The sequence below is a fragment of the Mustela erminea genome, chromosome 1, assembly GCF_009829155.1.
Source record: "Mustela erminea isolate mMusErm1 chromosome 1, mMusErm1.Pri, whole genome shotgun sequence".
Taxonomy (NCBI): domain Eukaryota; kingdom Metazoa; phylum Chordata; class Mammalia; order Carnivora; family Mustelidae; genus Mustela; species Mustela erminea.
In genome coordinates this window covers 98325604-98349542 of record NC_045614.1, presented here as the reverse complement: position 1 = coordinate 98349542, position 23939 = coordinate 98325604, and the positions used below count along the sequence as shown (strand labels likewise).

The 23939-nt window shown below is 36.3% G+C and overlaps 1 protein-coding gene across 6 annotated transcripts in view; it reads left to right on the top strand.

Annotated features, from left to right (window-relative positions):
* GOLGB1 (golgin B1) overlaps nucleotides 1-23939 on the top strand; it is a 120311-nt gene that overhangs the window by 15256 nt on the left and 81116 nt on the right. For 5 of the 6 annotated variants that reach the window (XM_032334831.1, XM_032334832.1, XM_032334829.1 and 2 more), the window contains exons 2-6: nucleotides 5748-5842; nucleotides 6598-6750; nucleotides 6960-7112; nucleotides 20010-20138; nucleotides 22751-22876. In XM_032334831.1, coding sequence (XP_032190722.1) covers nucleotides 5750-5842; nucleotides 6598-6750; nucleotides 6960-7112; nucleotides 20010-20138; nucleotides 22751-22876 — 654 coding nt within the window. In that variant the 5' untranslated portion in view covers nucleotides 5748-5749. The remainder of the gene's footprint in view (nucleotides 1-5747; nucleotides 5843-6597; nucleotides 6751-6959; nucleotides 7113-20009; nucleotides 20139-22750; nucleotides 22877-23939) is intronic. The other variant, XM_032334833.1, reaches the window with a different exon arrangement.

Genomic DNA, 23939 nt, shown 5'->3' with positions numbered 1-23939 from the left:
GAAGATAAGGATTCACAGACAAGATTTGTTTTTACAGATTCCTCTCAGCCTCAAGTCTCCATCCCTGCAGATAAGAATGTTACTTTCCCAGGACATCTTTCATGTGGGGTTTTATATCTTGCTTTCAGGAAGAAAAAGGGGTGGTCAGAGCATCTTTTTATTCCTGCTGTTTTTCAGTGACCTTTAGCTCAAAATAATCTTTATGTCCAGATGGCATATTTGGGGTGGAACATTCTGCCATCCCCCTTCACTTCCCTCTTCCTTCCATATGGACAGCAACTGACATGCAGATCTTGTGGCTGCTGGTGGTTTGTCTATATCGCGTTTATTTTAGAGTTTGTGGGAAATTTTGCAACATAGTTTTTGTTTTTTTGTGGAAGCTGTATATAGGTTTTTGGCTTTGTTATCTGCTTTGTCAGTTTTTATGTGGGAATTCAGGAAGATCCACAATCAGTGCTGTCTCCTACACCCATCTTCTCAGAGTCCCATCAGTTGGCTGATTGTGTGTGTGTGTGTGTGTGTGTGTGTTTGTATGTGCTTGTTCCTAATGTGGTCTGAAAAATCTGAAGATGAAGTGAATTTGTTTGATAAATTAGGTTCTGCTATGACTTTCTTTGATTAGTACAAATCTCTGTGCCTAATAAAGACTTTAGTTTTAGTGTTCATTTCCTTCATTAATGATTACTATAGAAAATTCAGTCTCTAGAGTTGAAAAGAAAGTTTAGTCTGTGTAATGGTGGATTGTGATTTTTTTTTTTTAAACTAACTATAGTTATGAGTCTCACAGCTTGAGTGGTTACATATGATCCCATTTACTTAAATGTGAGCCTGTGTTATCTTCTTAGTAGTTACATATATACTAATACATGGTCCTATGTTGCCCTTTGAGGAGTGGTTTTCTTTCCTGTTTCATACATCTTTCCCAAATGTTATATGCTAGTTAGATTATTCAGGATAACCTGTTATAGAAACAAACTCTCCACTACTTCTTTCTTAGTTAAGGACCACGATTGCCCTAAACATTATTACTACTCAGAGTAGAAGAAAACTTTAGCAGAAATTGGTTTTATTCAGGTACTTATTTTGTGCAAGAGCTCTTGTATTTCTCCCTGCTGAGGCTTTTAAAGACCAAACAACATTTTATCATTAAACATAAAATTTAGCATGATTACCTATAATAGTGCTATGTACAGTATAGTTCTTTTTTAATTTTTCCTATGAAGTATTAATACTTTCACTTTCAAAGAGTTTATGGACTAGCTATTGACATAATCTGAATGAGTGAATAAATAAATAATAAATAAGGGACATAGGAATTGGTGTGTATATGTGTGTGTGTGTGTGTGTGTGTGTGTATTTACGTTGTCTTTTCTTTAATGAGTTTTGTTAGCTTGTATCTTTTAAAGAATTTGAATTTATGGGAATAGAATTAATTTGTAGTGTTATAGTATTTTAATGTATGTTGTAATATTTTAATGTATATTAGATCTATAGTGATTTTTCCTTTCTCATAATTGGTATTGATAGTTTGTGTCTTCTTTGTTTTTCCTTGATCAGCCTGGCTAGAGCTTTATCAGTTTTTTTTGATCTTTTCAAAAAACCATCTTTTTTTTTTTTTTAAAGATTTTATTTATTTATTTGACAGAGAGAAATCACAAGTAGTCGGAGAGGCAGGCAGAGAGAGAGGGAAGCAGGCTCCCTGCTGAGCAGAGAGCCCGATGCAGGACTCGATCCCAGGACCCTGAGATCATGACCTGAGCCGAAGGCAGCGGCTTAAACCCACTGAGCCACCCAGGTGCCCTCAAAAAAACCATCTTAAAATTATTTTAATTCCACTTAGCTAACATGTAGTGTTATATTAGTTTCAGGTGTACAATATAGGGACTAAATAGTTCCTTATATCACCCAGTACTTATCACAACAAGTATACTCCTTAATCCCCATCCCCTAGTAACCCATCACCCCGCACCTCAACTCTGGTAACCATCAGTTTGTTCTCTATGATTAAGAGTCTGTTTCTTGCTCTCTCTCTCTTTTTCTCCTCTGCTCACCTTTTTCTTAAATTCTACATATGAGTGATACCATATGGTATTTGTCTTTATCTGACTGACTTATTTCATTTAGTATTATACTTCCTAGCTCTCCAACCATGTCATTACAAATGGCAAGATTCCATTCTTTTTTTATGACTGAATAATATTCTGTTATTGAATATGAATATTGAAGTGTCCTTCAATCAATAAATGTCCTCTTGTCAATAAATGGATGAAAAAGATGTGAGATACATATATCTAGATACATATATATAAAATATGAGATATATCTATATATATTTATATATATAAATCTATATATATCTATATAGATCTATAGATCTATATAGATATATCTCATATTATATATATATATCTAGATATATGTATCTCACATCTTTTTCATCCATTATTGATTGATATATATATATTATATATATAATATGAGATATATCTATATTATATATATATCTAGATATATATATCTCACATCTTTTTCATCCATTTATTGATTGATATATTATATATATATATAATATGAGATATATCTACAGATCTATATATAATATATATATAATATATATAGATACATATAATATGAGATATATCTATAGATCTATAGATCTATATATATAATATAATATATCTCATATTATATATATATCTATCTAGATATATATATCTCACATCTTTTTCATCCATTTATTGATTGAAGGACACTTGGGCAGCTTTCATATCTTGGCTATTGCAAATAAAAAAAGGAGTACATGTATCCATTTGAATTAGTGTTTTTTATCCTTTGGGTAAATACTTAGTAGTGCAGTTGCTGGATTGTAGGTAGTTCTATTTTTAACTTTTTGAGGAACCTCCATACTCTTTTCCAGAGTGGCTGCATGAGTTAGTATTCCACCAATAGTGCAAGCAGTTTCCTTTTTCTCCACATCCTTGACAACACCTGTTGTTTCTTGTGTTGTTGATTTTTAACTCTTCTGACACCTGATATCTCATTGTGGTTTTGATTTGCATTTCTCTTATGGTAAGTAATGATGAACATCTTTTCATGTGTCTGTTGGCCATTTGTATGTCTTCTTTGGGGAAATGTCTGTTCATGTCTTCTGCCCATTTTTTAATCGGATTATTTGGTTTTTAGGTGTTGGATTTTGTAAGTTCTTCATATATTTTGGATATTAACCCTTTATTGGATATGTCATTTGCAAGTATCTTTTCCCATTCTGCAAGTTGCCATTTAGTTTTGTTGATGTTTCCTTTGCTGTGCAGAAATTTTTATTTTGATGTAGTCAAAAAAAAATATTTATTAAATATTTATTTTTGCTTATTCTCCCTTGTCTCAGGAGGTATCTCTCAGGTTGCTATGGCCAATGTCAAAGAGGTTACTGCCTGTGTCTCTTCTAGGATTTTTATGGTTTCAGGTCTCACATTTAAATCTTTATTTCACTTTGAATTTATTTTTTTGTATGGTATATGTTTGTTTGTTTGTTTCTTCTCAAGATTTTTTTTGCTTTCAAGATTTTATTTAAATTCAAGTTAGTTAATATATAGTGCAGTATTAGTTTCAGGGTTAGAATTTAGTGATTAATCACTTGCATATAGCATACAGGTGCCCTCCTTATGCCCATCATCCATTTACACACACACAGTTCCAGTGTGTCATTTAAAGGCATTGTTTCCTTCTTGATTTTCTGTTTGGATGATCTGTCCTTTGATGTAAGTGGGTTGTTAAGGTCCCCTGCTATTACTGTATTATTATGGATTAGTTCCTTTATGTTTGTCATTGTTTTATGTATTTGGGTGCTCCTGGGTGGGTGTATAAATATTTACAGTTGTTATGTCTTCTTGTTGGATTGTCTCCTTTATTATTATACAGAGCTATTCATTGTCTTCTGCTACAGTCTTTGTTTTAAACGCCCATTTATCTGATATAACTATTCCACTCTAGCTTTCTTTTTTTTTTTTTTAATTAATTTTTTTTATTTTTTATAAACATATATTTTTATCCCCAGGGGTACAGGTCTGTGAATCACCAGGTTTACACACTTCACAGCACTCACCAAAGCACATACCCTCCCCAATGTCCATAATCCCACCCCCTTCTCCCAAACCCCCTCCCCCCAGCAACCCTCAGTTTGTTTTGTGAGATTAAGAGTCACTTATGGTTTGTCTCCCTCCCAATCCCATCTTGTTTCATTGATTCTTCTCCTACCCACTTAAGCCCCCATGTTGCATCACCACTTCCTCATATCAGGGAGATCATATGATAGTTGTCTTTCTCTGCTTGACTTATTTCGCTAAGCATGATACGCTCTAGTTCCATCCATGTTGTCGCAAATGGCAAGATTTCATTTCTTTTGATGGCTGCATATCACTCGGCATCAGGGAAATACAAATCAAAACCACAATGAGATATCACCTCACACCAGTCAGAATGGCTAAAATCAACAAGTCAGGAAATGACAGATGCTGGCGAGGATGCGGAGAAAGGGGAACCCTCCTACACTGTTGGTGGGAATGCAAGCTGGTCTAGCTTTCTTTTGATATCCATTTGCTTGATAAGTATTTCTTCACTTCCTTACTTTGAATCTGCTTGTGTCTTTAGGTCTGAAGTGAGTCTCTTATTGGCAGCATATAGATGGATTTTTTTTCATCAGTCTATCACCTTGTATCTTTTGGTTGGAGCATTTAGTCCATTTACATTCAGAATAATGGTTGATACGTATTTATTGCCATTTTATTACTTGTGTGGTCGTTTCTGGAGCTTTTCTCTGATCCTTTCTTGTCTTTCTCTGTTATGGTTTGCTGATTTTCTTTAGTGACACATTTGGATTTCTTTCTCTTTATTCTTTGCACATTTGTTAGTGGATTTTGATATAAGGTTACCATTAGGTTTGTATGTAACTTCTCCTTGATGTAGTTGTCTGTGTTACGTTTTAGGTCATTTAAGTTTGAACCCATTCTCTAAGAACCAACTTTTGGTTTTATTGATTTTTCTCTGTTTTTCTCTTTTCAGTTTTATTGGTTTCTGCTCTAACCTTAGTTTCTTTTTTATCTGCTTTTATTTGTTTTATTTCTCTCTTCTTTTTCTAATTTCATACAGAAGGAGCATAGGTTGCTGATGTAAATTCCTTTTCCTTTTCCTTCTCTGCTAATATATGAGTTTAATGCTGTTTGAATATTAATATTTTATTATATTTAAATATTATATTTAAATTTTAGCAAAACCATATAGTTTATCAGGAAACCCTCCTGAAAGAATGGATGGAGTTCATGGGGGGGTGCATAAAAAGAAGAATTTTGCAGCATAATATGCATGAATTTTTGGCAAAGGAGGAGAAAATAACGTGCTGGCCGGGGAGGAAATGTTAGAAGTTCATGTTTGTAAATGAAGTTATGATGAAAGAAAAGGGATTAAAGATAACTTCAAAAATGTTATTTGCCACTAAACAACTACATATCTGTATTTTATTTATTTTATTTAGAAAATGTTGGTGGTAATTGAAGTGCAGTGCAGTTGCCACCAAAAAGAACACTATGTTACACTGTACATACTCAGATGTATTTTTAAAGACATCATGCTATTTTCTGTGTCTAATATATATCACCTATACAGTTTATTTCACTTATAGATGATATAGTTACAGTGCATGAGAAGTCTGTATCCATTATAGTGATTGCTGTGTTTTTTTTTTTTTCTTGCAGAAATGCTGAGCCGATTATCAGGATTAGCAAATGTTGTTTTGCATGAATTATCAGGAGAGGACACTGATGAGAATATGAGGGCTTCCCTAGACCCTGTGAGTAGCTCTGTTCTGAATTAAACTGATGAGACATATATTCCATGTTCTTCTGAGGGAAAGAATTTAAGATAGAAGGTTTTGAGCAGCCTCCATTTTGCTAGGTGGAAGAGAGGATTAAGAAAAGTATTGATACTTTATAATGATCCTTCTCCTGTAATTTTGTAGTCTGTGAGTCACAGTGAATGGAATCAAATCCTGGATGAATTGTTTTAACTTCTCAGATATATGTCCTGTTCCCTGGGAAAGGTTTGAATAATAAGTGGCAGAACTGGGGCACCTTTCAGATTTGAAAATATGTTTGCTATTGTAAATTTATCAACACTTCTCTTACAGCTTGTATTATGTTTTTTGATAGCCACATGAGGAATCAAAAGAAGTCCTTTAGTTTTCTGAAAGACAAGCAGTACTGCCTAGTGGTTAAGATAATTTTATTCACCTGCTCCTTTAAATTTAAATTTTGGGCTCCTCCACTTAATAGTTTGTTATCTTTGCTTCCTTTTATTTTTCTCTTTGGTAAAATTAGGATAATACCATAAATGAGATTATGTTTTGTTTTGTGAAATGTTTCACATTTACAAAATAATGATTTTAATGGGTGTGATAATAAGTATTATTAGATCAGAGTTGGAAAGATTTCTTAAGTATGGAAATGAGATGGGCAAAAGATAAGATGAAGTTGGAATGAAGAAACTCTTTTTTGGACACTAATACTCTTTCTCTGATGCACTGGCAACTTTTTATCTAAATACTAGGCATTACCCCAAGAATCTGACATGGAATTTAATGATAGGACACAAGAGGATGTTCTGGAGCGCCTGGCTTATGCTGAGCAGTTGGTGGTGGAGCTAAAAGAAATCATTAGAGAGAAGGACATTCAATTGCAGCAAAAAGATGAAGTTCTACAGGTACTGTGGTTTTTCTCTTTTCTTGCCAAGCATTGGATAAAAGATAGACACAATATTTGCTTAGATTTTTTTTCCCACTTAGATTATTGGAGAATGTGATTCTTATTTCCCTAATACTGTAAAATGATGGCTCCTAAGAATACTTTTGTTATGTATTAGGTACATGATGAATAAACATTTATATATTTACTGTCATTGTTCTCTGACAGGAAGAAAGAAAAGCTGCTGATAACAAAATAAAAAAACTAAAACTTCATGCTAAGGCCAAATTAACTTCTTTGAATAAACACATAGAAGAAATGAAGGCACAAGGAGGGACTGTTTTGCCTACAGAACCTCAGTCAGAGGAGCAAGTCTCCAAGGTATGGTAATGGGATATACTACACATTTTCTGAGTGGAAAAGTCTCCCATGATAGCAGATCTTTACAAATCACAAAAATTTATGAGGCTAAAGTAGTACAGCACTAAATGCTGTCCTTTCTTATCGAGCTTGCACTCTAGCTGGGCTCTAGGCCACACACACACAGAATACAAGGCCAACAGAAAATGTAGACATGAAATGTGACCTAGGCTTTCAGAGAATTGAAAAAGGCTAACGGGACCAAGAAATACTGCAGTGAGGCATTTGAATAGGAGAGGCACATTCTTTACGCAGGAATTTCATCTTTGATTAGAAGATTAAACTGTGTGGTCTGTTAAGGTTTCTGCAGCTTCAGTTCTTTAATCCAGTGACTTGACACAGAATATTCTGTGTCCTCATATAGCCACATGGTAACGGATTAAAGGTTCATCCACTGTAACTGAATCAACTAGATTGCCTTGGATTCCTGTTGTAAGGGGTACTTTCTAGGTTTATGACTGCCATCAGCAAAATAATTTAAGGTCGAGGTTGGAGTCAGGAGTACTGAAAGTGGTGCCTTTTGAGAAATAGAGTATTGTCCCAGTACTTATTTTCATTAGTTTCCTGTACAGTTAAATCCCAAATATTCACATTAGTCAGCCATTTGGTGAACAAGAATCTTCAATTTTTTTTTCATTTATTTATTTTCAGCATAACAGTATCATTATTTTTTCACCACACCCAGTGCTTCATGCAGTCCGTGCCCTCTATAATACCCACCAGCTGGTACCCCGACCTCCCACCCTCCTGCCACTTCAAACCCCTCAGATTGTTTTTCAGAGTCCATAGTGTCTCATGATTCACCTCCCCTTCCAATTTACCCCAACCCCCTTCTTTCTAACTCCCCATGTCCTCCATGCTATTTGTTATGCTCCACAAATAAGTGAAACCATATGATAATTGACTCTCTCTGCTTGACTTATTTCACTCAGCATAATCTCTTCCAGTCCGGTCCATGTTGCTACAAAAGTTGGGTATTCGTCCTTTAGATGGAGGCATAATACTCCATAGTGTATATGGACCACATCTTCCTTATCCATTCATCCGTTGTAGGGCATCTTGGTTCTTTCCACAGTTTGGGGACCGTGGCCATTGCTGCTGTAAACATTGGGGTACAGATGGCCCTTCTTTTCACAACATCTGTATCTTTGGGGTAAATACCCAGGAGTGCAATGGCAGGGTTATAGGGAAGTTCTATTATTAATTTCTTGAGGAATCTCCACACTGTTCTCCAAAGAGGCTGCGCCAACTTGCATTCCCACCAACAGTGTAAGAGGGTTCCCATTTCTCCACATCCCCTCCAACACATGTTGTTTCCTGTCTTGCTAATTTTGGGCATTCTAACTGGTGTAAGGTGGTATCTCAATGTGGTTTTTTTTTTTTTTTTTTTAAAGAATTTATTTATTTATTTGACAGAGATTACAAGTAGACAGAGAGGCAGACAGAGAGAGGAAGGGAAGCAGGCTCCCCACTGAGCAGAGAGCCCGACATGGGGCTCGATCCCAGGACCCTGGGATCATGACCCGAGCTGAAGGCAGAGGCTTTAACCCACTGAGCCACCCAGGCGCCCCTCAATGTGGTTTTAATTTGAATCTCCCTGATGGCTAGTGATGATGACCATTTTTTCATGTGTCTGATAGCCATTTGTATGTCTATTGGAGAAGTGTCTGTCCATATCTTCTGCCCATTTTTTGATATGATTGTCTGTTTTGTGTGTGTTGAGTTTGAGGAGTTCATTATAGATCCTGGATATCAACCTTTTGTCTGTGCTGTCATTTGCAAATATCTTCTCCCATTCCGTGGGTTGCCTCTTTGTTTTGTTGACTGTTTCCTTTGCTGTGCAGAAGCTTTTGATTTTGATGAAGTCCCAAAAGTTCATCTTCGCTTTTGTTTCCTTTGCCTTTGGAGACATATCTTGAAAGAAGTTGCTGTGGCTGATATCAAAGAGATTACTGCCTATGTTCTCCTCTAGGATTCTGATGGATTCCTGTCTCACCCTGAGGTCTTTTATCCATTTTGAGTTTATCTTTGTGTACGGTGTAAGAGAATGGTCTAGTTTCATTCTTCTACATACAGCTGTCCAGTTTTCCCAGCACCATTTATTGAAGAGACTGTCTTTTTTCCACTGTATATTTTTTCCTGTTTTGCTGAAGATTATTTGACCATAGAGTTGAGGGTCCATATCTGGGCTCTCTACTCTGTTCCACTGGTCTCTGTGTCTGTTTTTATGCCAGTACTATGCTGTCTTGGTGATCACAGCTTTGTAGTAAAGCTTGAAATCAGGTAACGTGATGCCCCCCCATTTTATTTTTGTTTTTCAACATTTCCTTAGCGATTCGGGGTCTCTTCTGATTCCATACAAATTTTAGGATAATTTGCTCCAGCTCTTTGAAGAATACCGGTGGAATTTTGATCGGAATAGCATTAAAGGTATAGATTGCTCTAGGCAGTATAGACATTTTAACAATGTTTATTCTTCCAATTCAAGAGCATGGAACGGTCTTCCATCTTTTTGTGTCTTCTTCAATTTCTTTCATGAGTGTTCTGTAGTTCCTTGAGTACAGATCCTTTACCTCTTTGGTTAGGTTTATTCCCAGGTATCTTATGGTTCTTGGTGCTATAGTAAATGGAATCGATTCTCTAATTTCCCTTTCTGCATTTTCATTGTTAGTGTATAAGGAAGCCACTGATTTCTGCACATTGACTTTGTATCCTGCCACGTTGCTGAATTGCTGTATGAGTTCTAGTAGTTTGGGGGTGGAGTCTTTTGGGTTTTCCATATAAAGAATCATGTCATCTGCAAAGAGAGAGAGTTTGACTTCTTTATTACCAATTGGATACCTTTTATTTCCCTTTGTTGTCTGATTGCTGTTGCTAGGACTTCTAATACCATGTTGAACAAGAGTGGTGAGAGTGGGCATCCTTGTCATGTTCCTGATCTCAACGGGAAGGACGCAAGCTTTTTCCCATTGAGGATGATATTTGCTGTGGGTCTTTTATAGATAGATTTGATGAAGTTCAGGAATGTTCCCTCTATCCCTATACTTTGAAGCGTTTTAATCAGGAACAGATGCTGGATTTTGTCAAATGCTTTTTCTGCATCAATTGAGAGGACCATGTGGTTCTTCTCTCCTCTCTTATTAATTTGTTCTATCCCATTGATTGATTTGCGAATGTTGAACCATCCTTGTAGCCCAGGGATGAATCCCACCTGGTCATGGTGGATAATCTTTTTAATGTGCTGTTGGATCCTGTTTGCTAGGATCTTGTTGAGAATCTTAGCATCCATATTCATCAGTGATATTGGTCTGAAATTCTCCTTTTTGGTAGGGTCTTTGCCTGGTTTGGGGATCAGGGTAATGCTGGCTTCATAGAAGGAGTCAGGAAGTTTTCCTTCTGCTTCAATTTTTTGAAACAGCTTCAGGAGAATAGGTGTTATTTCTTCTTTGAAAGTTTGGTAGAATTCCCCAGGGAATCCATCAGGTCCTGGGCGCTTGTTTTTTGGGAGGTTTTTGATCACCGCTTCAATCTCGTTACTAGATATTGGTCTATTCAGGTTGTCAATTTCTTCCTGATTCAATTTTGGGAGTTTATAGTTTTCCAGGAATGCATCCATTTCATCTAGGTTGCTTAGCTTATTGGCATATAACTGTTGATAATAACTTCCGATGATTGTTTCTACTTCCTTGGTGTTCGTTGTGATCTCTCCCTTTTCATTCATAATTTTATGTAAGAATCTTCAATTTTTTGAAGTTTGTATAGAATATATGGAGGCTGGCATATCACATGTGCACACTGCAGTTGGCCTAGACTTAACTCTATATAAGAAATCTGTTTATTTTTATTTTTAAAATTATACCTTGTTTTGCTCTTTGATTCACTAGTATTCTTTTTTTAAAATTTATTTTTTATTTATTTTCAGCATAACAGTATTCATTATTCTTGCACCACACCCAGTGCTCCATGCAATCTGTGCCCTCTATATAATACCCACCACCTGGTACCCCGACCTCCCACCCCCGATCCCTTTAAAACCCTCAGATTGTTTTTCAGAGTCCATAGTCTCTCATGGTTCCCCTCCCCTTCCAATTTCCCCCAACTCCCTTCTCTTCTCTAACTCCCCATGTCCTCCATGCTTTTTGTTATGCTCCACAAATAAGTGAAACCATATGATAATTGACTCTCTCTGCTTGACTTATTTCACTCAGCATAATCTCTTCCAGTCCCGTCCATGTTGCTACAAAAGTTGGGTATTCATCCTTTCTGATGGAGGCATAATACTCCATAGTGTATATGGACCACATCTTCCTTATCCATTCGTCCATTGAGGGGCATCTCGGTTCTTTCCACAGTTTGGCGATCTGTACCCCAATGTTTATAGCAGCAATGGCCATGGTTGCCAAACTATTCTTTTTTTTTTTAAATTTAAATTCAGTTAGCCAAAATACAGTATATCATTAGTTTCAGATGTAGAATTTAGTAATTCATCAGTTGCATGTCACACCCAGTGTTCATCACATCATGGGCCCTCATTAATGCTCATTCACTACTATTCTTAGTAGTGTTTTTAGTTCTTGGGAAATAAGGTTGTAATTGATTCTGTAGGCACAATACTGGGATAACTGGTTACTTTCCTGGTACCCTGATTAGTCTTTCCTTTCTGGGTCTAATGTTCAGAAGACATTACTTTCCTACTTCAATAGCTTTATTTAACTTCTCAAGGCTTATTTTAGAAGCTTTTTCATTCCTCTCAAATAACTTGTTAATCTTGATTCTTTTCTTACTTCTTGGTTTTTCCTCTGGTAATTTGTTCTTATAGCTATGGTACCAGCCTATCCCCATATTGCTTTGTTTCTTCTAACTGTCCCCCTACTGTGATTTTTAAATTACCTATTTCATTTTATTTTATTAACTTGTTTTTAAATTTAAGTTCAATTAACCAACATACTCTACATCGTTAGTTTCAGATGTAGAGTTCAGTAATTCATCAGTTGTTCCTTGCTCAGTGGGGAGACTGCTCTCTCTCTGCCTGCCACTCTCCCTGCCTGTGCTCTCTCTCTCTCTCTCTCTCTGACAAATAAATAGATAAAATCTTTATTTAAAAAAAAAAAAAAAAGGAATCTTCCATGGTTTGTCTCCCTCTCTCATTACTTCCCATTCGGTTTTACCTCCTTTCCCCAACATCCTCTGCCTTGTTTCTCAAATTCCATATATCAGTGAGATCTTATGATAATTTCTTTCTCTGATTGAGTTATTTTGCTTAGCATAGTACCCTCTAGTTCCATCCACATCACTACAAATGGCAATATTTCTCTTTTTTCTTTGGGTACCAGAGTAATATTCCATTGTATATATATACACCACATCTTTATCCATTCATCTGCCAATGGACATCTCAGCTCTTTCCATAGTTTGAGCATTGTGCACATTGCTGCTGTAAACATTGGGGTGCAGGTGCCCCTTTGGATCACTACATTTGTATCTTTGGGGTAAAACCCAGTAGTGCAATTGCTGGATCGTAGGGTAGCTCTGTTTTCAACTTTTTGAGGAACCTCCATACTCTTTTCCAGAGTGACTGCACCATCTTGCATTCCCACCAACAGTGTAGAAGGATTCCCCATTCTCTGCATCCTTGCCAGCACCTGTCATTTCCTGACTTATTAATTTTAGCCGTTCTGACTGGTGTGAAGTAGTATTTCATTATGGTTTTGATTTCTGTTTCTCTGATGCCAAGTGATGTGGAGCATTTTTTTCATGTGTCTATTAGCCGTTTGTATGTCTTCTTTGGAGAAATGTCTGTTCATATTGTCTGCTTATTTCTTGACTGGATTATTTGGTTTTTTGGGTGTTGAGTTTGGTAAGTTCTTTTTAGATCTTGGGTACTAGCCCTTTATCTGATATATCATTTGCAAATATCTTTTCCCATGTCATACATTGACTTTTAGTTTTGGTGACTGTTTCCTTTGCTGTGCAGAAGCTTTTAACTTGATTTCAAGTCCCAGTAGTTCATTTTTGCTTTAGTTTTGCTTGCCTTTGGAGACGTGTTTGGCAAGAAGTTGCTCCAGCCAAGGTTGAAGAGGTTGTTACCTGTATTCTCTAGGATTTGATGGATTCCTGTCTCACATTTAGGTCTTTCATCTATTTTGAGTTTGTCTTTGTGTATGGAATAAGAATATGGTCTGGTTTCATTCTTCTACATGTGGCTGTCCAGTTTTCCCAGCACCATTTATTCAAGGGACTGTCCTTTTTCCATTGGATATTCTTCCCTGCTTGTCGACGATTAGTTGACCATGGAGGTGAGGGTCCATTTCTGGGTTCTCCAATCTGTTCCACTGATCTATGTGTCTGTTTTTGTGCCACTACTGTACTATCTTAATGATAACAGCTTTGTAATTTAACTTGAAGTCCAACATTGTGATACCACCAGGTTTTCTTTTTTCAACATTCCCCTAGCTGTTTGGGGTCTTTTCTGGTTCCATACAAATTTTAGGATTATTCATTCTGTGGAAACGAATGTCAATGATATAGTGATAAGAATTGCATTGAATGTGCAGATTGCTCTGGGTAATGTAGATATTTTAACAATATTCATTATTCCAGTCCATGAGCATGGAATGTTTTTCCATTTCTCTGTGTCTTCCTCAATTTCTTTCATAAATGTTCTGTAGTTTTTAGAGTACAGATGGTTTACCTTTTTGGTTAGGTTTATTCCTAGGTATCTTACGGTTTTAGTTACAATTGTGAGTGGGATCAATTTCTTAATTTCTGTTTCTTCTGTCTTGTTGTTAGTATATCAAAATGCAACTGATTTCTGTGTATTGATTTTATATCCTGCCACTTTTTTGAATTCCTGTATGAGTTCTAGAAATTTTGGGGTGGAATCTTTTGGGTTTTCCACATTGAGTATCATATCATCTGCAAAGGGTGAGAGTTTGACTTCTTTGCTGATTCAGATGCTTTAATTTCTTTTTGTTGTCTGATCGCTTAGGCTAGGACTTCTAGTACTATGTTGAATAGCTATGGTGATAGTGGACATCCCTGCTGTGTTCCTGACAGGGGAAAAGCTCTGTTTTTCCCCATTGAGAGTGATACTTACTGTGGGCTACTCATATATGGCTTTTATGATATTGAAGTATGTTCCCTCTGTCCCTACATTGTGAAGAGTTTTGAGAAAGGAACCTGTACTTTTTCTGCATCTATTGAGGGGAATCATATGGTTCTAGTGCTTTTATTTATGTAGTATATCACATTTGTGGATGTTGAATACTTTTTCTGCATCTATTGAGGGGAATCATATGGTTCTAGTGCTTTTATTTATGTAGTATATCACATTTGTGGATGTTGACTACCCTTGCAGCCCAAGAATAAATCCCAGTTGGTTGTGGTGAATAATCCTTTTAAGATACTGTTGGATCCTATTGGCTAGTATTTTGGTGAGAATTTTTACATCCATGTTCGTAAGATAGATTGGTCTGTGATTCTCCTGTTTGGTGGGGTCTTTGTCTGGTTTTGGGATCAAAGTAATGCTGGCCTCATAGAATGACTTTGAAGTTTTCCTTCCATTCAGTTTTTTGAAACGGCTTCAGAAGAATAGGTATTAGTTCTTTAAATGTTTGGTAGAATTTCCTTGGGAAGCCATCTGGCCCTGGAGTCTTCTTTGTTGGGAAATGTTTTTTTCTTTTTAAAGATTTTATTTATTTATTTGACAGACAGAGATTACAAATAGGCAGAGAGACAGGCAGAGAGAGAGAGGAGGAAGCAGGCTCCCGGCTGAGCAGAGAGCCCAATGCGGGGTTTTATCCCAGGACCCTGGGATCATGACCTGAGCTGAAGGCAGAGGCTTTAACCCACGGAGCCATCTAGGCACCCCTGTTGGGAAATTTTTGATTACTGTTTTAGCTTTCTTGCTGGTTATGGGTCTGTTCGGGTTTTCTGTTATTTTCCTCATTCAGTTTTGGGAGTTTTGGTAGTTTATATGTCTCTAGGAATGCATCTCTTTCTTCCAGATTGCCTAATTTGTTGGCATATAGTTGCTCATAATATGTTCTTACAGTTGTTTGTGTTTCTCTGATGTTGGCTGTGTTTTATCCTCTTTCATTCATGATTTTATTTATTTGGGTCCTTTCTCTTTTCTTTTTGATAAGTCTGGCCAGGGGTTTATCAATCTTACTAATTTTTTCAAAAAGAACCAGCTCCTGGTTTCATTGATCTGTTCTGCTGTTCTTCTAGTTTGTATTTCATTGATTTCTTATCTTTATTAGTTCTCTTCTCCTGCTGGGTTTAGGCTTTAATTGATGTTTTTTCTCCAGCTTCTTTAGGTGTAAGGTTAGGTTGTGTATTTAAGACTTTCTTGTTGCTTGAGAAATGCTTGTATTGCTGTATACTTCCCTCTTAGGATTGCCTTTGTTGCATCCCAAAGGTTTTGAATAGTTGTTTTCATTTTCAATTGTTTCCATGAATTTTTAAAAATTCTTAATTTCCTGGTTGATCCATTCATTCTTTAGTAGGATGCTCATTAGCCTCCATGTATTAGAGTTCTTTCCAGAGTTGTTCTTGTGATTGAGTTCCAGTTTCAAAGCATTGTGGTCTGAAAATATACAGAGTATAATCCCAGTCTTTTGGTACTCATTGAGATCTGTTTTGTGACCCAGTGTGTGATCTATTCTGGAGAATGTTCCATGTACACTTGAGAAGAATGTGCGTTCTGCTGCTTTCGGATGAAATGCTCTGAATATATCTGTGAAGTCTATCTGGTCCAGTGGTCATCAAAGTCCTATTTCCTTCTTCTGCTTAAATGATTTGTCCATTTCATTGAGGGGGTTGTTAAAGTCCCTTACTATTACTATATTATTGTCGATTTGTTTCTTCAGTTTTGTTATTAATTGGCTCATTTAATTGGCTACTCCCATGTTAGGGGCATAAATATTTACCATTGTTAGGTCTTTTAGTTGGATAGTCCCTTAATTATGAAGAGTGTCCTTCTTCATCTCTTATTATAGTCTTTGGTTTAAAATCTAGTTTGATATAAGGATTGCTACTCCAGCTTTCTTTTGATGTCCATTAGCATGATAAATGGTTTTCTACCCCCTCACTTTAAATCTGGAGGTGTCTTTGGGTCTAAAATTAGTCTCTTGTAGATAGCATATGGATAGGTCTTGCTTTTTTATCCAGCTTGATACCCTGTGTCTTTTGATTGGACTATTTACATTTACATTCAGAGTAACTTGAAAGATACGAATTTAGTGCCATTGTATTACCTTTAAAATCACTGTTTCTGTATATTGTCTCTGTTCCTTTCTGGTCTGTGTTACTTTTGGGTTCTGTCTTTGCTTAAAGTTCCCTTGTAATATTTCATATAGGGCTGGTTTGGTGATCACAAATTCTTTTAGTTTCTGTTTGTCCTGGAAGCTTTTTATATCTCCTTCTATTTTGAATGACATCCTAGCCCTGGAAAGTATTCTTGGCTGAATATTTTTCCCATTTAGCACCCTGAATATATCATGCCAGTCCTTTCTGGCCTTCCAGGTCTCTGTGGATAGGTCTTCTGCCAGTCTGATGTTTCTACCCTTGTAGGTTATAGATCTCTTGTCCCCTAGCTGTTTTCAGGATTTTCTCTCTGTGTCTGAGATTTGCAAGTTTCACTATTATATGTTGGGGTGTTGACCTATTTTTATTGATTTTGAGGGGGGTTCTCTGTGTCTCCTGGACTTGGATGCCTGTTTCTTTCCCCAGTTTAGGGAATTTTGCTGCTCTAATTTGCTCCAGTATCCCTTCTGCCCCTCTTGCTCTCCCTTCTTCCTCTAGAATGCCAATAATTCTAATGCTGTTTTGCTTTATGATATTTCTGATCTTTCAAATCCTCCCTTCATGGTCCAGTAACTGTTTTTCTCACTTTTTCTTGGTTTCTTTATTCTCCATAATTTTATCTTCTATATCACTTATTCTCTCTTCTGCCTCATTTATCCTGGCAGTAAGAGTTTCTATTGTTGATTGTATCTCATCAATTCTGTTTTTTATTTCAACCTGATTAGATCTTAGTTCTTTTATTTCTCCAGAAAGGGATTCTCTAGTGTCTTCTATGCTTTTTTCAAGCCCAGCTGGTATCTTTATAATCATTGTTCTGAATTCTGTCGCCAACATCTTACCAATATCCATATTTATAAAGCCTCTGGCAGTGATTACTGCCCCTTGTTCTTTTTTTCTCACAGTTTTTCCTTCTGGTCTGTTTATCCAGAGAAGAATAGGTGAACAAGAGAACAAAAAAGAAATAAAAAATAAAAATAGCAATGATGACCCCAGCAAAATATACACTAAGCATATCAGAAGAGATTAGAAACCAAAAAAGAAAAAATAAATAAAAAGGGAAAAAAGATTATAATCAAACAGGTAGACAGAACAGGCTGATACACTTGGTCCTGGGTATATTTTGAACTCTTTGTTAGAAGAAACTTTATCCCAAAATTGCAAATAAAGAAAAACATATATATACTGAAATAAAATTGAATGTAGTGAAAGGAGGTAAAAAATGAAGAATAAATCCATAAAATGTAAATGTAAAATGAAAATCAAAAAAAGATTTAAAGAGAGTTGATAAAATAAGCTAGTTGTAAGGGAAAAAAGAAAAGAAAAGGAAAATTTTAAACTGAAAGACTAAAGAATTGTGAGAAGAAAACCCTTGAGTTCTATATACTGTTTTCCCCTAGTGCAGGAGTTTTTCAGTTTTGTGTGATCCATAAACTTGGTTTTAACCTAGTGTTCCTCCTGGTCCACTGGGGGAAGGACCTTTTGTACTGATTCTCAGGTGTCTTTGCTTGGGCAGTTGCACTGCCCCTTGTCACGGGGCTGGTTTCAGTGTAAGCTGCTTAGGGTTGCTAAGCAACCCTTCAGGTTCTTTGTGCTGCTTTAGAGGGTGAAAAAAAAAATGGTGGCACCCTAATCTCCAGCCCCGGAGCTAAAGATCAGGGCCCCACTCTTCAGCACAACCTCATGGAAAAGCAGTCAATCCCTATTGTGTGTACCAAACTACAGATTCTTGTGGTACACCCCTGCACCAATCCTCCCAGGGAAGAGGGTGCTGGTCAGACCTGGCTGGCTGCTCTTCTGGGCCCCTGCTCAGGGAGCGGTTGCCTCATCATGCCTGTACCTGTCCTGTTTCTCCCTGGGGAAGAAGCAGGGTCTCATTATGGTTTTGCTGCTTGCTGCATCCCTGCTGGGAGAGTGGTTGATCCACAGTGGCACGGTTCTGGTTTATGGGAACACCAAGCTGAGAGGCCACTCTGGGGCTTGCTAATTGTAGTCAGCTTCCCTGCTCCAGTGCTTGGGAACTCTGTTGCACCCACAAAAGTCCGTTCATTCTGTGACACCAGGATCCTGAGGCCATACTGTCCCATCTAGGATTGTGTCCCACTTTGCCATCTGAGCATATTACCTGCAGGATGTCCCTCACTTCTAAAAGTTGCGATTTTGTACTCTGCTGCTATATCACTTTCTGGTAGTTGGCTTCCTCAGACTCCCTCCCCATCAGTTTATCTTCTGGTATGTACCCATTCATTTCTCTTCTCCTACCTTACAAAAAGTGGTAGATTTTCTACTTATAGAATTGCAGCCATTCTTTTCTTAGATCTCAGATTGAATTCATAGGTGTTCAGAATGATTTGATAGCTATCTAGCTGAAGTTAAGGGACCAGATGAAATGAGGGTCCTCTACTCTTCTACCATCTTCCCTCCTCCTCTTAAATTATCTATTTTATACTCTGCTTTTTTTTTTTAAGGCATGGGACCTTAAACAAATTAACACTTAGAGCTTCATTTCTTCCCTTTGTTAAGTAAGATGGCCGAATCAAATGATTTCTATGTTTCAGTCATAGCAGCTTTACACTCTTGTATATCCATTATAGAGCTACACATTTTCTGAAAAGTATAGTTGAAGAGATTAGGGCAATCCTCAGATGCTTAATAATCCGTAATAATCCTCAGTTATGTAGGAGAAAGTATAAAATTATTTTGTGTAGTTCTAAGAAGCAGAATTGATTGATTTGAGTGTGGTGAATTTAGTAGGGAGGGAGAGTCTGGTTCAGTCTGAGGAAGAGCTTTTGGGGAAAACAGTAGACTTGAAAGTTTTGGATTTCCTCTTAGGAAGTCTTTTATGATGTTTTGCTCCTCACTTAACAGCACCTGTGCTTTCCTGAATTCTGTCCTCTGGTTCTTCAAGGCAGTGGGACTAAGTTTTCTATTAAGTTTTAGTCCTGTGTGGTGCTGACTGGTTTAGTTCTCAGACTAAAAACCATAAAAAAGGGAAACTTGATGTCATTTCTTCCAAGTATTGACTGCCTTCCAGTATCTTCTAGATTTTGGTTGTCCTCTTGAATTTTCAAGTAGCTATTTTTCTGTCATGTCCAGAGTTGATAGCTGTTATCTGAGGGAGGATGAATCTAAGAGTAGCTACTTGGCCATACTAAAATGGGAAGACTCTTAACATTCCTTCCTGGTTGTTAGGTCAGGTGTTATTTCTTGCTCCCATTTATAAAACTATAATCAAGTGATTATGGGGCAAGTTAGAGCAAAAGATCGAATATGTAATAATTATAGCTCATCTATTTATTTATTTATTCATATTTATTTATTTATTAAAGGTTTTTTTTTTTATTCATCTGACAGAGATCACAAGTAGGCAGAGAGGCAGGCAGAGAGAGAGGAAGGGAAGCAGGGTCTCTGCTGAGTAGAGAAGCCCGATGCAGGGCTTGATCCCAGGACCCCGAGATCATGACCTGAGCCGAAGGCAGAGGCTTTAACCCACTGAGCCACCCAGGCGCCCCTATAGTTCTTTTAAATAAATGACTTTATCTCCTTCATTTTCAGCATGATAAGAGTTCTACGGAAGAAGAGACAGAAGTAGAAAAGATAAAACATAAACTCCAGGAGAAGGAGGAACTAATTAGCTGTTTGCAAGTCCAACTTTCCCAGGCACAGGCAGAGCAAACCACACAGGTAGGGGTGTTAAGTCACCTCTTAGTCATTAAGTTGGTGAATTGCTAAAACCCAGTGGATTATTCTATGACAAATACATTTTTCTAGATGGCCAGTGTATATTTACCTATGTATGTATCAGTTTACTTTCTTCTTCCCTTTCCTTCTCTGATCAACTTCCTTTCCTTCCTACCTAAGTCTAGTAATTGAGTGTTTGCCATTCTTGGTTGAGGTTTGTGAAGATCCAGTATGCGCTTTAATACATGGTTTCACATATTTTTATTTCAGAAGAATTTTTTGTTAGGGAAAGAAAAAAATGAAACAAGATGGGATCAGGAGGGAGAGAAACCATAAGAGATTCTTAATCTCACAAAACAAACTGAGGGTTGTGGGGGTTTGGGGAAGGTGGGTAGGGAGAGGGTGGCTGGATTATGGACATTGAGGAGGGTATGTGCTATGGTAAGTGCTGTGAAATGTGTAAGCCTGATGATTCACAGACCTGTACCCCTGGGCTAATAATACATTATATATTAATTTAAAAAAATTATATAGTTTGTGGTATTTGGTCTGTTTTCTTATCTAGGGACTTCTATTATCTGTGTGTTCCTTCTTTGATTATCTTTAGTATTTTTTAATTACTCTCAATTCCTTTTTATTTCTTTTGTCATTTTAAAGTTTCTTCTTTATTTGTCCTTCACCTTAGTCTTTCTGTTTTGTGTTTATTTACTTTTGTGTTCCTTCTTGCTTAAACTTCTTTTTCTGAAAATTTTTTCATATATATATCAAATTTTTCCTAATTTCAGTCACCTCATTTCTGATTTTTCTTATTCTGATTATGCTATTTTTCTGTATCTTGTACAATTTTCTTAAATTTTTAAATACATTTTGAGATAGAGTATAGTTTTGATTTGTTTTTTTGAACATGCCTCTGGTCGGTTATTATCTATATATTATTTTGCACCTTAGCTTTTTTTTTTATAGTAATTTTGTATGAAATTTGACCTTGACCCTTTTATATTCCTTACTTTTGTGGGCAATTAATTTTTCTAAACTTCTGGAAGTAGCCTTGGTTCAGGAAAGCTTTTCTTTACTTAACAGACCTCTTTCTTTTGTTGTTCTTTTTGTATTGTGTCCAAATATTTGGCAGCTGTATTTCCTGGTTTTCTTTCTCCTCTCCTTCACTTTGGCCTATACCAACATTGTGCAATAGTAATATAATGTAAGCCACAGGTAGAATTTAAAATTTTATAGCAGAAACAGGTAAAATTAATTTTAACAATGTATTTCATGTGTCCAATATATTCAAAATATATTTTGAGATTAATAAAATGATTATTTTTGAGTTATTTTATTTTTTTTTGCACTGTCTGAAATTTGGTGTGTATTTTTACATTGTATCTCAATTTGGATTAATAAATTCTCATTGGAAATAATACTTCTCTGTTTAGATTTCAGAAAATGTCTGGTTGAGAAAATAGATTAATACACTTAAGTTGTTCCAGACATTATGTAAAAGCTTTCTAATAACTGAACTGAGGGCTGAAACATCATTTTTCTTAAGATCTGCATAAGTATCCACTGTGACTCATGCTGTCTGCATGAAGTATCCAAATAAATACATTACAATGATACATGAGTGTGTAGGAAAAAATCTTTCAAACTGAATGAATCCACTGACACTTACTAGTTAGGCAATGTGTTTCTTGTAATATTAAGAAGATCATGCACACTTGTTACTTGTATAACAATTTAAGAGTACTATACGTTATGCAATAAGGTGAAATATAGTTATATTTAATGGGAAAATAATTTACAGTTTAATTAACTAAAATTAAATAATATTAATAATTAAACTCCTCATTTGCATTAGTCATATTTCAAGCCTTCTGGAGGCTTGATAATGAATTATACAGCATGTGTACAGACCTTTTTCTTCTGTTTCTGTTATCTCTATTCTGCATAATTTTTATTTCACTTCTGGAAGTTTCTTCTTATTTCTGGTCCATGTCTTAGAAGAGAGCCCTGATGAGGCAGTTTTGAGAATTCAGAGGACCTAAGTTGCTCTAGCCTTTTAGTCCTACTTACTTGGACCCCTTGCATTTACCCAGTATTGGAGAATGGGGGAGCCCTGCCAGTTTAAGCTGCTGTTCTAAGATTGGCCAACTGCTTTCCAGTAAGAACTTGTTGGCTATTTCGGGGTTTTCCTGTTCTCCCGGCCAGTAATGTTGCTCTGTTGCTGCCTGCTTCCTCTTGCATAGATGCTAATGCCATGCAGGTCTTCTGCCTTTTGGTGGTTTACTCGACCTGCTTGTATTTGGGGGTTTGGGGGACAGCCTTCTGAATTTTATTATAAATATTGTCTGCGGGTTTTTGGTTTTACTATTTAGTTGTACTGTTTCTATGTGAGGATTCAGATAAGTTGAAAAAGAGCTGCTGTTGCTTTTGTTTTCCTCTGACAAATAATTCTGATAATTACTTTTAAAAAACCCCAGCACATGCAGTTCTTTTTTGTATTAAGTGCAAATTAGAAGGATATTGGTAGGTATTTTGGGCGGTTGAGAAAGGGAGGTCAAAGAATTAGGAGTGCTAATTCTTTTGTTTAAATACATACTTTTTTCCTTCTGTGTCTCCAGTTTGATAAGAGTTCAACAGAGACGGAAGAATTTTTAATGATGAAACAACAGCTCCAAGAGAAGGAGGAAATCATTAGCTCTCTGAAAGCCCAGCTCAGTCAGACACAGGCAGAGCAAGCGGCTCAGGTAGGTTGGAAGGTACCTCATGAGCATTAGAATAAAGAATCATGAAAGTCTAATGGTGACAAGCCAATTCAGATAGTCATTTTTTAAAACCTCAGTATATAAAAGTATAGTAGCTAGAATGTTGCAGTAGAAATTAGAAGCGTATAATAGTAGAAGAAATTAGAAGTGTCATTTACCTTGATGAATTTGCCATAGCCTGTTTTATGGCTGTTTCTTAGTTATACAAGCCTGAAAGTTGGTTTTAATAGCACACAGAAATTCAGTCTCTTGGGAATGGATTCACATTGTTTGAAAGAGACTGGTAGATAAACCAAAAGAAATACAAATGATTACGTCCATTCTTTCCCTATAGTAAAACCTTAATAGGAGGTTAAATTATAATCAGAAGATTACTTAAGTGGGCATATAATGAGAAAGTGGTATAGGTTACGTGATTCAGTGTTATATGGCACTAATATGTAATATTCCTCATATTTATTTCTGATACCAGGATCAGACAGTTTGAACTGGCATTCTCAACTCCTTCTGTCTATTTTTCTAAATTTCCACTGTGATCACCCACCTCTGCATTTTTCCTTTGAGAAAGTTTTTGACTTGTGAAACTTTTTTCCCTGTGAAGTATCTTTGCATGATAGTTAGTCTTTTCCATTGAGTGTGTTTCATTTTTTGGTAACTTATGGTATTAATGATGTTTTCTGTCCATGGATGGCCTGCTGCTGTGTATACAGTTAAATAGTGTATCTTGAAATCCTTACTTTTATCTATTAGCTTTTATTGTATCCTTTTTATGTACAAAAACTATATACAATGTATGATAGAGAAATACAAAATGTGATTTTTACGAGCAGCCTAAAACATGGAAAGCCAAGAATATAAATATATTAACAGGTCCATCATAATGTAAGCCATTCAGAGTAAGTGAATAGTAAGCATCAACACAAATGTAAAGTATTTTAAGAGGTCAAAGAGGTTACCATGAGTGTGACAACCAAGGAAGGTACATGAAAAACTTAGGATTTAGGCAAAACTGTGATGGATAGATAATAATCTCAATAAGATGGTT